Raw genomic sequence first — 13699 nt, forward strand, 5'->3', positions numbered from 1 at the left:
GATATGTTAATGATTAGCATAATACATGTTGCTGAACTATTTTTTTGAGCCACATCCTGCTATTTAGCAAGGAGAACAGGTTTAATCTCAGGATCTGAGCCTCACAAATCATACAGCAAAATCGATTACCTCCTTTTTGGATTATTCAAGCACTGCTGCAACTGCATTAATGTGGGTCTAATTCTTCCAACAGGAAGAAGCACAATTGAAGCTGATGCAGATCTGCCATTAAGTGCACAAGCTATGGGCATCAGCAGCTGGAGAGAAGGGCCTGAACAGGCCAAGATGGAATCCACCAACCCCACTGTGCTACTCTGCTTTTCAGAAGAAGGCACTACAAACGGCCATGTTTGGGAAGTCAAAGGGGAGGATAATTATTTTATCATTGTAGTCCTTTAAGCAACTTTCCAATAATGTTTATTAAAACATTTTCAAGTTTGCAAAATTATTTGTTAGTGTAATTGCTATTAAAATCTGCACTGTTGGATCAGATTCCTGAAACAATGTAGCAGAAGCAACTGTTTAAAGGGAGTTGTTCACCTTTAAAGGAACAGTTTGTGTAAAAATAAAAACTGGGTAGATGGTATGTGCAAAATAAAGAATGTTTCTAATATAGTTACTTAGCCAAAAATGTAATGTATAAAGGCTGAAGTGACTGGATGTCTAACATAATAACCAGAACACTACTTCCTGCTTTTCAGCTCTCTTGGTTTCCACTGATTGGTTACCAGGCAGTAACCAATCAGAGACTGGAGGGGAGGCCACATGGGTCATGTCTGTTGCTTTTGAATCTGAGCTGAATGCTAAGGATCAATTGCAAACTCACTGAACAGTTATGTCCCATGTGGCCCCCCTTCAATATATATATAGATCAATTTCATATAGAGGATGGGAAAATAGCAATGTGTCTGAACCCTATCCCTTTATTATCATGCACAGACTGTGAAGATGGAATATGTTAGCCAGTCCTAGACTCCATTGAAGCAAATATAAAATGTGAAAATGGCACAAACGACTAAATGAGTGTAATTAATTATGGACCAACAGATATAAATGGATGTACACCCACACACTGACAGCAATACAGATACAACCATAGAGGGTAATGAGCCTTTGATAATCCAAACTGAGCATCCTCTTTCTTACTATGGCTCCATCCAGTACCAAGGATACGGAGAGCTGTAACGGCAAACACCAAACACCAGGGGGCAGCATGAAGCCAGGACTTCTTGCAACATTCACTGTCACCACACAAACAGTTTAAACCTCAAAAATGATAACTGTATAATTTAGGAAATCTTTAATGAAATGTCATTCCAGTGTGACACAAAACAGTCCTGGTTATTTATTTAGTTGTTGCCATTTGTTGTACTGCAGATTAGAGATTTCACTGCAGACTGGTTACTGTTCCAGAGTAAACTTACCCCACTTCTATGGCTTGGCCCCTGCGTGGTTTAGGTTTGTAGGTACACAAAACATGGGAGAGATTATCATTGTGGCCAAACAATAGTGGCACTTTGCACTTCTTTCAATCATGTACCAGCTCTGCCACAACACTATAAAAAAAAAACCCTGTGGGCATTACCATTACAGGCGATTCTTCATTGTAAAATCCCCTAACATTACTCTAAACATCCCCCAGAAAAACACACCTTTCTCCCTGCATTAAGTCTTATTTGGTTTCTAAATTACAAGCAGTTGCATTGCAGCTCTTTCAAATACTTCCTTGTTTACAGTGAAGCTCCGCCCATTTTTCTTTCCGACCATGAAGACCAAAAAGAGGTGCCTACTGGGCATGCTCAAAAAAATTGTAAAAAGGCATGGAAAATCTCAAAGCTACAATTCCCTCTCAGGAGACCTTAATGTAGGACATTGTCACAAGAAAAACCTTGGCCAAAGCCGCAGAGAAAACATAAGAATGCCTGACTACAATTTGCCAAAACACAACTGAATAAGTCCTTCAGGGAGAAATGTCCAAGATAAGATAAGGTAGAAACTTAAAGGTTGTGGAGAAAACACCGAGGCCTTCCAAGAAAAGACCATCATCCCTATGCTAAAGTTTTGGAGTTGCTCTGCAGCTAATGTAACTGGGTGCCTTTCTGTGAATGACGAAATCAAAGACGACCAAGCGCTGGAACACAATACTGTACCCAATGTCAGAAAGAGGAGTCTCTATCACAGATCATGGTCACAATGTCCAGTAATGGTTAATTCAAAAAATGTTGGACTGCTCATCAATGTGTCTACATTTAGACATGGGACAGTGGTTGCAGAAATCTAAAAATTGCAATTGGGAGATGGAATCTTTCTTATCTGGGAGAAGCAGAGCAGTTTACAAAAATGTGTTCCAGCCTATCGCTAGAGAGATTGCATTTCACTTTCCAAAGGGTCATGCTACCAAATATAATACTGAGGGTGTCTCATCATTTTGCCAGTGTCATATATGTGAAGCTCTAAGTGCCATAACAACATTTTCTATTATGGAGGACCCTTGTTTTGTCAACTTCAAAATTATTTTGCTGGAGATCAATTTTTCATTTTAGGCTAATTTGTGAGTTGTTGGAAAAAAAAAAGTGCAACAGTGCGAATATTTCTGGGCATGGCTGTATACAGACAAATGCTGAGGTGCTGTGTGTGCTCTGGCTTTCGATGTCTCATTTGTGAAAATTGTGCATTTCCCTGCATGCGGTTCTGGCTTATCCCGCTTAGTTAACAAGGGAAAGTTGTGCTCACCGCTAATTTTTAAAAACAGTAAGCGGGGGTGCTTACAAAATTCACGTAGACAAATACAAGAGATCCTCTGAACTCAACCCATTATCAATATGTTAAGGACATTGAAACATTTTGTGCATACTGGGCTTGTGTGTCCATATATTGCAATATATTTAAGCTGGCCAACTACGTCAAAGTCATCCCATATCTGGCCAGTCCTACGCTTAATTTTCATCTGACTCATTAATTCAAGCAAACAATACCTGTTTTGTTTAAAGGGTAAGGCATTTTTAGTAGCTTAAGGCTCAAAATGCTTCAATGTCCTTAATTTATTGATAATGGGTTGAGTGCAGAGGACTTCTTGTGTTTGTCATCCCACTTAGCATTTTCTAAAGCTCCGGGAGCCAATTGAACCAGTGGATGCTCAGTATGGAACATGTGTAGGTGGTAGGAGCGGAAGCAGCAATATATTACTGGATATAACAGGGGAGGCACTTTAGTTCAGAATGATTATGGCTTTGTATATATCATACCGATATTCTGCTGTCTGCACCCATTCACTGTACAGTTCTAGTCAAACACAACTGACATGATTTTATGGTGAAAGACAGACAGAGAGCTAACAGAACACCAAGTACACACTTTGTCACTCACCTCATTCGAAGAGAAGGTGAAAGTGTGTGAGCGCCCTGAGAGAGTTGGCTCTGCCACTAACCCTGACAGATCAGAGCCTGGGCTGCAACAGTATGAATCATCTATGACCATTCTACTCTGAAAACAAGTAAAGATAAAATGGCATTAACTATACCCCCTCCTCAAGCCATGGCCACAAGGAGGACAACCTCATGTAAGTACCAGTACAAAGCTGATAAAACACATTGCATTGCTACACCAGCTGCTCGGAGCATTGTATGTGCAGCATCAGAAAGGATACGAGTGGAGTTTCACATCCTCGGTTTCTGCACTTATAAGGGAAGGGAGTGAATGGCATTCATGAGTTCCAGGCTTGGGTTCTAAATCCCAGTAACACAGAGACTCTGTACTTCTACTTCTGTGTATTGTGTGTCTGCTCTTATTGTTAAGCAAGTGAGGGGTGCCTGACTGAACAAATATGTGATATGATGCTATATCTGTATGTTCAATGATACCAGATCAACAAACAAGTAATAAACACACTTACTGAGTGGGGAACCATTTACCATTGTCCTTAGTGTGTGTTCCCTGTGCCTTTCTATGGGAAATGACTGCCGGTTATCTCCTACACAGCAAAGACTACTCAAAATGCCAAATGAGTCATAGTCCTTATATATCCCACCCAAAACCCCAAGGAATGTATTGAAAGGACTTATTTTCACTGTTCCAAGTACTAATTCACATTCTGTATAAACAAAATGTGGGTCTCATTCACAGCTATTACCCAGTAACTACACAGAATCAACTCCTCTGTGAATTTCACCTCTCTGAAGAGTTACAATGTGCTATTGTGATTGGATTAGTGGAAGAGTTTATATGCCGAGAATTTCCCACACCAGTGAGTTGAACTGAAGAAGCTGCTCAGAAGAGTAGTGAAACGTCTTCAATTGTTACTCAGCAAGTCCAGTTGTCTTTAGCTTTACCTATACTAGATGTAGGCATGGCTTGTTTCACCAGATGTAAATTTGGCCACAGGTGATCAGTGTAGTCTGGCTATAAAACCCCTGCTCTGCACCAACTTATTGCCCAAAGTAGGTCTATTCCCTGATAGTTCCTGGGTGTGACTGTTGTCTGATTTTCTGTTCCAGACCTCTGCCTGTGTTTGAACTTACTGCATCTCTGCCTGAACAGACTCTTGCCTGTTTGACCACTCTTCTGGATCCTGACTTTGTACTGTTACTGATTGGTTTTGACCCCAGCCTGTTTATCCTGACTATACTTCTGGCTCCTGATTCTGTACTGAACTGTCTGATTCGTACTGTTCCGGCCTGGTAATCCTGACTATACTCGTGGATTAGTACTGTCCCTGTCTGTTGCACAACTGCAGGCTGTGTTCCCTGTCCTTCCTGTATATGTTACAGTTCCCTTGATCCTCTCACTTTAAGACCTGGTGGCATCTGAGTAGCAGAGGGCTCCTCAAAAAGCAAAAGGCAGTTGTTAGAGGCAGAAGCGTGAGCCAAGACTAGGACCCTGGGGTTTGTTCTGAGTTTTGGGATAGCGTACATGACATTCCTCTTAATCCATCCATAATCCATTATGGTTGTTAAATATCTATTGCAAATATGGACCCTTCCAAAGTTGTTTGCAATGCATGCCTGACAAAGGGAGGGTGTACTCCCAGATGAAATGCAGAGAAGAAACAGGTGTGGTGCAAACCATTTAAAGGTACAGTAACACAAAAAAAATTAAAGTGTATCAAAGTAATTAAAATATAATGTGCTGCTGCACTGCACTGGTAAAAGTTCTGTGTTTGCTTCAGAAAGACCACTATACATTCTATACTATACTTACTATAATATGTATACTATACTTTATATAAAGAAGAACAAAATGGTTATGGTTCAATTGTGCTCAGTCAGAGATCGTAGATTTCAAGACAGAAGAATCAAGCACACTTGAGAAAGGGCCAGAAACATGTAGTGTACCCACACTGCTAATAAAATAACACTTGCAGTTTGTCAATACTTCTTTGGAGCGGTCTGATTCTTGAAATTGTCATTTACTTTATATAAAGAAGTTGCTATGTAGCTATGGGGGCAGCCATTCAAAGCTGAAAAGGGAGCAAACAGCAGATAACAGATTAGCTCTGTAGTATGCAATGGGATTATGTTATCTACTATGTGTCCTGTACTTGAATGAGTTCTCCCATGGCTACACAACAGCTTGTTTATATATATTTATGTTTCTGAAGCAAACACACCAGTTTTACCATTCCAGGCAACCGTACTTTATATTTTACTACTTTAAAACTCATTTTTTGAGTTTATAGTTCCTTTAACACAGCACAAGGTTAGCCATATTGAGAAAGATCCTCTTGCTTGGCAACCCTGCAGTGGATCAGTGTATGGCCAGCATTATCCAAAGACCCCAGGCCTAAAGCTGTCTGTATATGTGCAATATAAGATGCAGACTTGGGCCCTTCATACAAAGGGCCAAATTAATTTTATCAGAAATAGTTAACATGTGAAAACTCATGGACGAGATTCAATCAAGGAGAAAAAACTTCTACAGAATCAGTTCAAGTTTTTTCCCATATACTTCAGAAGTTTTTCATGTGATAAACTGTGAGATACATTTTTCTGAATTCAACTGAATCTCAAATTGAATCGCGTCCATGAGTTCACATGATAAACATTTTTCTGACTGAATTGCATCTGGCCCAAAATTGGGTCCATGCATGAAAGCCTGCCCTGTCGATGTGGCTGAAAACTAGTTTTTATTGTCTGGTTGTATCCCTGTGCATGGGTGGTATCATAGTACAGTTATTTTCCAGCATGCAATAAATACTGAAGTAATCCCCTTCACTCATATTTGCAGCCTCTGTCTGCACCTAGAGCCACTTCGTCAGGCTGGGTGCAGGGACACGGGATGGTTTTCGGCATCAAAATGAGTATACGTTTCGGCACAGAAATCTGCTCCGGGTGAAGACACAGAAGGCTACAAATATGAGTAGAGGGGCTGTTTCTTGGCCAGCACTTATATCCGAAATCTATAATTTCATATTTATATTAAGCAGAGATGAAACATTACTTGAGCATTTATTGCATGCTGAGGCACAAATGAGCGGATGTCAACAGGCAAAGCATCAGCCCTGTGTGATATTAGCATTAATTTTCTTTTAAAAAAGCCTTTCCTAGACAAAAAGCGAGGAAGCACTGCAGAGGGCATACAATACAAAATCTCCATGTTGGAAATACACAAAGGCTTCTTTATAGAGGTAGCATAAAGTTTCCTCTGTGAGATTGTACCTTGTTCTTGCTTCTCTCTTGGCTTTGCTCCACTGTAAGGTCAGGGCCGCTCTGTATTAAGTTCAGGCTGCCACTGGAGGAAGATTCTTTGTGACTGTCTCCGAACCAAGAGAACGGCATGCAAGTGGGGACTGGTGAGTCAGAATCAGATAGCGACTGATTGTCTGCCTCCTCCAGCAAGTCTCTGGAACCTCTGCACAGAAGCAGAAGAAATACACTTTTTAATTGTTTGTTATTTTTCCTCAAAAGGAAGGAATAGCAGAAAAGCACAGCTTCTAGGGCCAAATGGATACACTCTGGTGCTTCTTCTGCTTAATGCCCCCCCCTGCTGTCTCCCATTTACTGGAATGGGAAATGTCCGAACCACCTACATCAGTAGATGGCCATGCATCACAACATTTTATTTTACTATACGGGTACAGAGTTATTTGTTTATACTTTTGGCTATTTGATTTCTATAACACTATAACATTGCAGTCTACTGAGAGAAGTAAAAGGAAAAGCAGAACAAATCCCTAAGATAATACAGGGTTATTGTGTTGCAGTAAACCCTCCCTGTGGAAAGACTGGCATCTGATGGTGGTACACTTTCTGGAAGATGCAAGGAAAGCAGCAATACTACTTCTTAAGGACTACTATATGCAGCAAAGGGTACAATGAGCCCAAACTGACATGACTAAATCCTGTAAATGATAGTGCTTAGCGAGGTCATCAGTTATAATTGGTGCTTCGTTTAACTTCTAATGCTCTATTTTACAATAGGGGGTAGATTATTTACAGGTATTATCCTACTTTGTAAACCCCATCCTCTGTGACAGTTAGGGCAAGTACCATAAAATTTACAGAGAGAAATGGGAACCTATCATAATAAAACTGTGAACAGCAAAAAAGCACTACTTTATAGTTTTACAGTGCATTTTTGACCAGGGAGACAAAAACAACTAAATACATGCTATACTAGCCAAGGAACAACAACAGGCCTCCAGAGCTATATCAAGAATTCAGACAAATCCCTCTATAGCTCCTCCACTTCTTGCACAACATCCCATCTGACTCATTTCTTAGACTCTATAGCCATACCTGAATGATCCCCTTCAGAAATTGCCTGGCTTGGTGCACCCATCACCATCGAAGAAGAGAGGTCGGCAATACAGGCCTTACCCTTTAATAAAACCCCAGGGTTTGATGGGGTTCCTACTGGTATAAGTTCCTAGACATGTTGGTATCTCTTCACCTCCTGGAAACCTTCCAGGCAGCTTGGGACTGTGGGTCCCTGCCACCATCATTCTCTGAAGCTCTCATAGTAGTCATCCACAAGGCAGGCCGCAACCACACTCTTTGTAGTTCATACCGACCAATATCTCTAATTAAAACAGATGCAAAGATACCAGCAAAAATTCTGGCCATGAAGCTCACTCGGGCAGTGGAAGATTTAATACATCTAGACCAAGCAGGCTTTATGCCAGGGAGGGCAACGAACTTCAACCTCCATCATCTCTTGACAAACTTTCAAATCTCCCACACCAATAGCAACACCAGGGTAATGGCCTCCTTAGATTCAGAAAAGGCTTTTGACTCGGTAGAATGGGACTAGGACTGTCAAGTACACTACAAATGTGGCCTTGGCAATAGATTTATACAATGGGTCAAACGGCTCTATAGGTCTCCAGTCACCAAAGTCAGAGTGAACAACGTTACTTCTGAACCTTCCAATATGAATAGGGGAACCAGGCAGGGATGACCCCTCTCTCCAGTTCTTTTCGCACTAGCTATTGAACCCCCTAGCCATTCTAATACAAGATACAACTATACAGCATGCACTCCAGTCCCCTCATACTGCATCCTTCAGGCCTACACCTAAAGTGAACTACCTCATTCAAATACCTGGGTGTCCACATACATACATACACACTCACTCCTTTATGCAACTCAACCTAGACCCAATCATCGACTCCCTCTTTAGTAGCCTCAAGCACTGGCTAATTTACAAGCAACGTTATGGGGTGAGTGAATATCATCAAGATACTGTACTTACCTAAATTCTTTTTGATATTTCACAGCACTCCGTTTATTATTCCCTGTTCTTTCTTTAAGAAACTTAAAGGAGAAGGAAAGGTTAAAACTAAGTAAGCCTTATCAGAAAGGTCCATCTAAATATACCAGTAAACCCCCAAAGTAGTGCTGCTTTGAATCCCCTGTCAAAAGAAACACTGCATTTCTTTCCTTCTATTGTGTATACATAGGCTTCTGTATCAGACTTCCTGCCTTCAGCTTAAACCTCATTGCCCTGGGCAAGAGCATGCTCAGTTTGCTCCTCTTTCCACCTCCCCTACCTTCTCTGCTGTAATCTGAGCCCAGAGAAGGGAGAGACTCAGGCAGGAAGTGATGTCACACCATGTTAATACTGCAGCTCCTATCTTAAACAAACAGAGATCTTCTAGAGCTTTTTACTCAGGTATGGTAAAACATTCTACAGAATAAATATAGCATTCTAGCTTGCACTATTGCAGCTAATCTATTGGCAATAAAATGCCTCTGTAGCTTTCCTTCTCCTTTAATAGACTTATACTGCCATTTATTTGGGCCAAAAAAACTCCCTGTATCTCATGGGGAAGACTAACCGCTTCCACTACCAAAGTGGGACTGGCTTTACTGCAATTTTACTTTCAATACCTAGCCTCCCAAATATACTACTTTAAATGGGGGTTTTCTCCCAAACCCTTCAACCCTAATATGGTCCGCTATTCTACATTTGATTGAGGGTCTTGCTACCTACCCCTACAGGAACCCTTCTGACATGGCTACCCTGCAATGTTGAAGTGCTCTACCTCTGTATAGCACTGTATATCAGGTGCTCAGCAGTAAAATTTCCCACCTGCCATGGGTTAGGGAATACACATGCAAAGTCCAAAGCACTGCGGCACACTGACAAGATGAATGTGTTTATATTCGTGACATTTATTGGCTCCAATTCAAGTAGACAAAGGGCAACTTTTGTCTACTTGAATTGGAGCCAATAAATGTCACAAATATAAACACATTCATCTGGTCAGTGTGCCGCAGTGCTTTGGACTTTGCATGGCTACCCTGCAAGACAACCTTGTTATCCCCACACAAAGCATGGTCTATGACTGAAGCTTTTAGGCCATCCACTACCACAGTTATCACCAAATCTTTCTCTGTGGGGCAACTCACTTCTTCCCCAACTACAGGGCTTACCTTACTTCATATACTGGCCACGCTTAGGCCTTAAAAAGCGGTCTGATCTTGTACCGAATGCACAATTTTTCTGCAAGAGAGGCTACCTGATCAATGAATACAATTCTATAGGCACCTCCAGCTCAGACACACTTTCCAGGCACAGTTTCACACCCTCACCCCAGTAACGGCCACGGCTAACCTAGACAGCGTTCTCTATCAACGCTCTCCAAACAATTGTCTAGACTATACCAAAACATCATAGTAATGGTCAAACCCCCCTTTGATAGAGCCTACATCTGGTGGACACAGGCCATTTCCTGACCTTAACCAAGAACAGTGGGAGGAGGCTGAAGACACGGCTAACAGTTTCTTCATTTCTTAATATAGTACGTCTTAAAAGACATACATACATTATAAGTTTCTCTGTCAGGTTTATATACCCCCCCCTTAAACTGAAAAAAATTGGCAAAAGCCAGGACAATCTGTGCCCCCAATGTAAATCCCGATGTGCCAACTTTATTCACATGATCTGGTCCTGCCCCCTGTAAAGGAATTCTGGGCGACTGTAATGGAGACTCTAGCCACTGAACTGGACACACCACAGATAGTCGACCCAGTAGTCTGCCTATTGTGAGCGATTGATAGTATAATACCCATTAAGGTGGCTAGAATCTGGTTGCGCTTCATGTTTTACGCCAGAAGGCAGTGATCATGCACTGGATGGGGAATACCCCCCCCCCATACCCTTCTGGACACAGTTGGTAGATGGAGCTCTCCCACTAATCAAACAGACGTATAAAACAGGAAGGGGGGGGGGACTGACAAATTTGGCAAGGTGTCGGGGGCCTGGTGTAATCCAAGTGACCTGCACCTCTCTGTTTCAACACCTCCCTCTCCACCCAGGCACCAACAACTATTAGTAACTTGTATGCAAGAGACTAGATCTGCGCCTGTACCAGCATTAAACTTACATTAGTGTAACTGATCACAACCATCAAATGATTTACCATTGTTTGTTTTGGTTTGTTTTGTGTTTGTTAAAACAATGAAAACTACCTTTAAAAAAAAACCAAAAAAAAAACCAAAAAAACCTGTGAGCAGCTAGGAGTCACTGTACGAATCAACGTACGATCGGACTTCCCCATCTCCCGACCTGCCACTAACCATTCAGATCAAATAAAGTACAAAAGAACAGAACAGCCGATGTTCTGCCCCTGACAGCAATCGTACGAAAGTTATGCCCGACCAAAGCTAGTGACAGTCGCCCTCTGAAAATCGTATGATCAGCAATACATGTAGAGATATTACCAGCAGCCGACAGAAATCTTTTAACCTGTCCAATCGACCTTCTCGGCCGGACGAAAAATGATGGGACTCTCCACACACGGTCTGAAAATCGTACGATCAGATCTTTGCGTCTATGGCCAGCTTTAGTTTCCTCAGTGTAACCACACTGACATAATATTTCTCATAAAGATATACAAATGCGGACATGTTCTGCAGGTAATCCGGTATGCATGGAACATGCCCAAGCACACACTGATACAGCCTCTAATTGATCTGTTTATATATATATATTTATGTAGGTACAAAAATTCAGTTAAATACACACCCAGTTCCTTGTTGTGCAATATCTCCCTCCAGCTAAACACAAAATACTAGGAGGTACATCACACTGTACCTCCCAGTTCTTTAATGTAGAATGCTTTATTCTGCTTATTCTACGTCCTTAAGGGGAATTTACAATTAATTTAACTTTTAGTACTAATTTAACTTTTAGTATGATGTAGACCATAATATTCTTTCGCTATTTTAGTTCCTCCACTCTCCAGCATGGAATTTCAGCAACTCACTGGTTGCTAATGTACAATTGACCATAGCAACCAGGCAGCGTGTGTAAAAAAAGTCTGGAACATGAATATCTGCTAAGAACAGGACATTTTACTAAAAGTAAAAATACTAAAAGTTAAATGAACTACTACTTTAAGATTCAAGCTAAAGCCACTGCCATGATACAGGCCAGTAAAGAGTTAAAAAAAAAAAAAAAAAAAAGCAGGCCACGGTATCATAGGAATCAGCCATTTGTAAAGGGATCGCAACCTGTGGTGCCCTGCTCTAAGCCATGGCTGATAACAGACCAATAAGAGCCATTAACATGTAGGAGAAGTGAAAGCCCATGGAGGGGGGGGGGGATTAGAGTACACATCAAGACACCTCATAGTGGATGTGGTGGTACAAGGTAATGTAACTCAAACATATTAATCAGCCCAGAATCCATACCTGTTGTAACAATGCTATAAATTGGATTCAGTTCAATATTAGCTTTCAAACGAGTCCAAACATGACTAGGTTTGGCACTAAGTTTAACACATGGGAATATCTGGGCAGGGGCAGGTCGAACAGTATGTATATAAGCAATGAATATACTTCCCCACTATGTTTCTGTAAGGCGTTATGGCTATTACATGGACAATGAAAATTGAGCTGCTAAACGGCTCAAAAGTTTGAATTTAATGCACCAGTGTAAAGCTTAGGGGTTGTCGCAAATTATCAAGAAGAAAATGAGGTTTGTCTGTAATATAAGATGATGCTACACGGCTGATTATTAAATTCTAAATTGTTGAATTGGTTTCTGTGCTGCCATGTAGTAATTATATGTATTAATTACTTATCAGCCTTATAGTGTGACATTTCTATTCTATGTGTACTGTATATTGTGAGTGGGTCCCTAAGCTCAGTAAGTGACAGCAGCACAGATCATGTGCAGTGAATCAGCAGAAAAGAAGATGGGGAGCTACTGTGGCATCTTTGGAGGCAGAGATCTTTACTGCTAAAGGGCTGTCATTGCCTTGGGTTGGTAGAGAGGCCCAAAACATAATATACAACATTTCAAGCTGCTTCTTTAGTTACAGCTTTAGTTCTCTTTTAACAAAAAAAGTATGCTGGGGATCGTCTGGGTTCCTCAGCCACTGTCTCCTAGTGTGAGGCATAATGACTATATAGTACCACTGTGGGTTGAAGTGTACTAATTTACCAGATATAAACTGCAATCTTCAGGGCTTCAAGCTACATGTTTGTATATAACAAAAGAAGAGTGGGCAGTGTTGAGGAAGCCAGTGGGGACTGTCCTGGGGAAAGGACCTGTTTTCTAACTTAAAGGAATTGTTCAGTATAAAAATAAAAACTGGGTAAATAGATAGGCTGTGCAAAATAAAATGTTTTCTAATATGGTTAGGCAAAAATGTAATGTATAAATGCTGGAGTGACTGGATGTCTAACATAATAGCCAGAACACTACTTCCTGCTTTTCAATGGAAGAATGGAAGAATCAATGGAAACAAGTATCAGTGCCTATAGTAACCACAACATATTCTTATACACAACAAAATGAAAGTGAGTTGCTAACATGCCAACCTGTAGTCATCAAGGACAGTGCAGCAATGGAGTTATTCTGTGGCACCCTACTGTACATGCTACAAGAGATGCCCTGAACCCATAGCACATCCAAATTCTTCACCCAAGATTATATTCAAACCTTGAATTCAATGCAACCATAAATAATATCCTTCACACAAAATGTATACACTGAAGACAGGAAATATACCCTAAACAATATCTACGACAAGTCAGTGACAGTAACCCTCCAAGTTTAACCAGCATTTCAAATAAAATGTTCGATAAAAGGGGAGGGAAAGTGGAAGCACTCCAGGCTACAAAGAAAAAAATATAATACGTTTAAATACAATGGAAGTGCAATATCCTATTAATCAATGCACATTCCCTGGTCCCCTGTCTCACAAATAATTCAATATATATGCAAGTGCATCTGCATATGTTCGATAAAA

General features: G+C 40.9%; 1 protein-coding gene across 5 annotated transcripts in view; it reads right to left on the minus strand.

Annotated features, from left to right (window-relative positions):
• Nucleotides 1–13699, minus strand: part of ppp1r9al.S (protein phosphatase 1 regulatory subunit 9A like S homeolog) — a 54381-nt gene that overhangs the window by 5138 nt on the left and 35544 nt on the right. For 3 of the 5 annotated variants that reach the window (XM_018238861.2, XM_018238863.2, XM_018238860.2), the window contains exons 16-17: nt 6654–6846; nt 3367–3483 (exon numbers count right to left, since the gene is read on the minus strand). The exons of 1 other annotated variant lie outside the window; for it this stretch is intronic. In XM_018238861.2, coding sequence (XP_018094350.1) covers nt 3367–3483; nt 6654–6846 — 310 coding nt within the window. The remainder of the gene's footprint in view (nt 1–3366; nt 3484–6653; nt 6847–13699) is intronic. One more of the 5 variants, XM_018238862.2, reaches the window with a different exon arrangement.

Source organism: Xenopus laevis, chromosome 9_10S (assembly GCF_017654675.1).
Source record: "Xenopus laevis strain J_2021 chromosome 9_10S, Xenopus_laevis_v10.1, whole genome shotgun sequence".
Lineage (NCBI taxonomy): Eukaryota > Metazoa > Chordata > Amphibia > Anura > Pipidae > Xenopus > Xenopus laevis.